The sequence below is a fragment of the Heteronotia binoei genome, chromosome 4, assembly GCF_032191835.1.
Source record: "Heteronotia binoei isolate CCM8104 ecotype False Entrance Well chromosome 4, APGP_CSIRO_Hbin_v1, whole genome shotgun sequence".
Taxonomy (NCBI): domain Eukaryota; kingdom Metazoa; phylum Chordata; class Lepidosauria; order Squamata; family Gekkonidae; genus Heteronotia; species Heteronotia binoei.
The window spans coordinates 90,907,778-90,910,318 of record NC_083226.1 but is presented as its reverse complement, the minus strand read 5'-3'; the positions used below and the strand labels follow the sequence as shown (position 1 = coordinate 90,910,318).

The 2,541-nt window shown below is 53.8% G+C and overlaps 1 protein-coding gene across 1 annotated transcript; it reads left to right on the top strand.

The window, feature by feature from the left end:
• The first annotated feature begins 1,603 nt into the window (after positions 1-1,603).
• LOC132570125 (fibroblast growth factor 12-like) lies at positions 1,604-2,233 on the top strand. Its single transcript, XM_060236558.1, has 2 exons — positions 1,604-1,801; positions 1,833-2,233. Exons 1-2 carry the CDS (start codon positions 1,625-1,627, stop codon positions 2,019-2,021), a joined length of 366 nt encoding a protein of 121 aa, XP_060092541.1. The 5' UTR covers positions 1,604-1,624; the 3' UTR covers positions 2,022-2,233.
• The last annotated feature ends 308 nt before the right edge of the window (positions 2,234-2,541 follow it).

Sequence of the window (2,541 nt, the reverse complement as noted above, 5' to 3'; positions counted from 1 at the left end):
GGCGGAGCCAAGAGCAAGGGTGTGGCAAGCATAATTGAACTTCAAGGGAGTTCTGGCCATCACATTTAAAGTGACTGCACAAATTTTTAAATGCATTCCTTCCATAGGAAATAATGAAGGATAGGGGCACCTTCTTTTGAGGCTCATAGAATTGGACCCCCTGGTCCAATCTTTTTGAAACTTGGTAGGTATTTTGGGGAGAGGCACTAGATGCTATACTGAAAATTTGGTGCCTCTAGCTCAAAAAACAGCCCCCCCAGAGCCCCCGATACCCACGGTTCAATTCCTCATCATTCCCTATGGGAATCGTTCATGGAGGTGCATGATGGCTCTGGGGGGGCGGGGCTTCCCCCGCCGGCCAGCTGGCTGGGGGAGGGGGGAAGCCTGTAAAACCGGGGGATCCCCCTCTGGAACCTGGGGATTGGGAAGCCTACAGCACTTCCACTGCCTGCAGTCTGAGTAGGGTCCCACCCCCTAAAACTGATCAGCAATTCCAGTCAGAAGACCCCAGTTTCCTTTGTTCTCTGTTGCCATGCCAGCACCAACTCAGCTGTTGCTCCCATTAATTCACAATGGTGAGACTGGCAGGATATACAATACTGCATGTTACTGTCACCACAAACTTCTGTGTCACTTGTTACCTCATTTAATGCATAGTCATTTAATATATGCCTTGCAGAAGAAGCTTGCAACTCTTTGAGTGCGGTCAGACGTCCAAAAAACCCCGCTACGGGCATGAGTTGAGCCCGCACGCATGTCGGATTTTACCCGGACGTTCACACGTCCGCATCTGTGAAGCGTGCTTAGCCCGTGCCCGTCCCACGCTGATGCGTCTTGCTCGCGGATTAATTTGCTACCGCTTTTAATCCGGAACAAGACGCTTCCTGAGCGCTTCCTGAGCGCTCTAGAGCATCTGAACGGGCAATCGTTGCTGAGTCGCAACGGTGCTTCCCGCTTCCAGCTTCCCGCCACAAACAAAATGCATATCACTGCGCGATGGAAGGGAGGAACTCGAAAAAACTGCTGTATTCCTAAACTGAAGTGATTTTTCAAAGATAGATGTTAACAGCATTGACTAGGGATTTGAGCAGTTTAGAAAGGTATGAAGATTTTCCCGTATGTGAGGCGATCTTTTCTGAAAGTAGTGCAAACGGAGAAACACATCTGTGTGAATCGCCACGTTCTCTCGGAAAGCAACGCACAAAGCAGCATGGCAATGAGACCCACGGCATTTGATACCGTTTGCAGTGGAGGGGTTTCCGGCTATTTAAACCTTTTTTTTTTTCCCCCTGGCTGATCTATCGATATATCGATATATCCTTGTATCGTCGTAGCATAGCATTTGATACTGCGCACGCTAATGCCGTTTCCATTTCGGCTGCCATCACGATAGGATGATATAACGATATATCGTTATACCCAATCCGCCCGCCTGGCTGCAGAGCCCTCCCGTCGGACAGAGGCGCAAAGCAGGGAGGCCGGGAGGCGTCTGGGGGCGGGCGGGGGGAGGCCGGGCCTGGGGCTTCTGCTGCCCGCCCCGATGGAGAGCCGCGGTGGGGCGACACCGCCGCCGGCTAGCGGCCTGCTGCTGTGACCGGGGCCCGCCCGCGCCGTCGGTGTGGCCATGGCGGCGGCTATCGCCAGCTCGCTGATCCGGCAGAAGCGGCAGGCGCGCGAGTCCAACAGCGAGCGCGTCTCGGCCTCCAAGCGCCGCACCAGCCCCAGCAAAGACGGCCGCTCCCTCTGCGAGAGACACGTCTTGGGCGTCTTCAGCAAGGTCCGCTTCTGCAGCGGCCGCAAGAGGCACGTTCAGCCAGATCCGGCCAGAAGGACAGATCATGAAGGGGAACCGGGTGAAAAAGACCAAACCATCTTCACATTTTGTACCCAAACCCATAGAAGTGTGCATGTACAGAGAGCCGTCACTGCATGAAATCGGAGAGAAGCAAGGACGCTCCAGGAAAAGCTCGGGGACGCCCACCATGAATGGAGGCAAAGTCGTCAACCAGGACTCCACATAGCTGAGAGGAGAGCCGGCACCCGCCCTGCATTCGAATTCTCCCCAGCCCGCCCGCCCGCCAGCCCACCCGGGGAACCCTCACGGAGACAGCAGTCAGAAACAGCCCACGGCAGGAGCCTCTAGTAGCAGCTGAGATTCTGAACTCAATCCTTCCCTTCGTGTAGGATGAGGAGATCTTGCCTGTTGCGACGTTTTAGAGTACAAACACACATCCACAAAGCGAAGGGGGGGGGGGGGGGAACCGACCGCCTCTTTTCAATCGGGACTCCATTAACATTTAAAACAAAAAACAGCAAAACTGTTTGCTCTTGTGATGGGGGGGGGGAAACCGTTCATCTCTGCATAAATAATAATTATAACACTAAAGTAATAATTATATATCGATAGACCAGCCAGGGGGAAAAAAAAAGGTTTAAATAGCCGGAAACCCCTCCACTGCAAACGCGCATGCGCTCAGCAGAAAGGAATTCCGAACCCTCCTGTTAGCGCCCAGCACTGCGCCTGCGCTAATGCGATTGCCG

What these genes read in the sequence shown, in the direction of transcription:
- LOC132570125 (XM_060236558.1), top strand. Translation starts at nt 1,625, where the DNA reads ATGGCGGCGGCTATCGCCAGCTCGCTGATCCGGCAGAAGCGGCAGGCG. An exon ending in GCTTCTGCAGCGGCCGCAAG is followed by an intron (nt 1,802 to 1,832) that starts AGGCACGTTCAG and finishes CGGCCAGAAGGA; the next exon opens with CAGATCATGAAGGGGAACCG.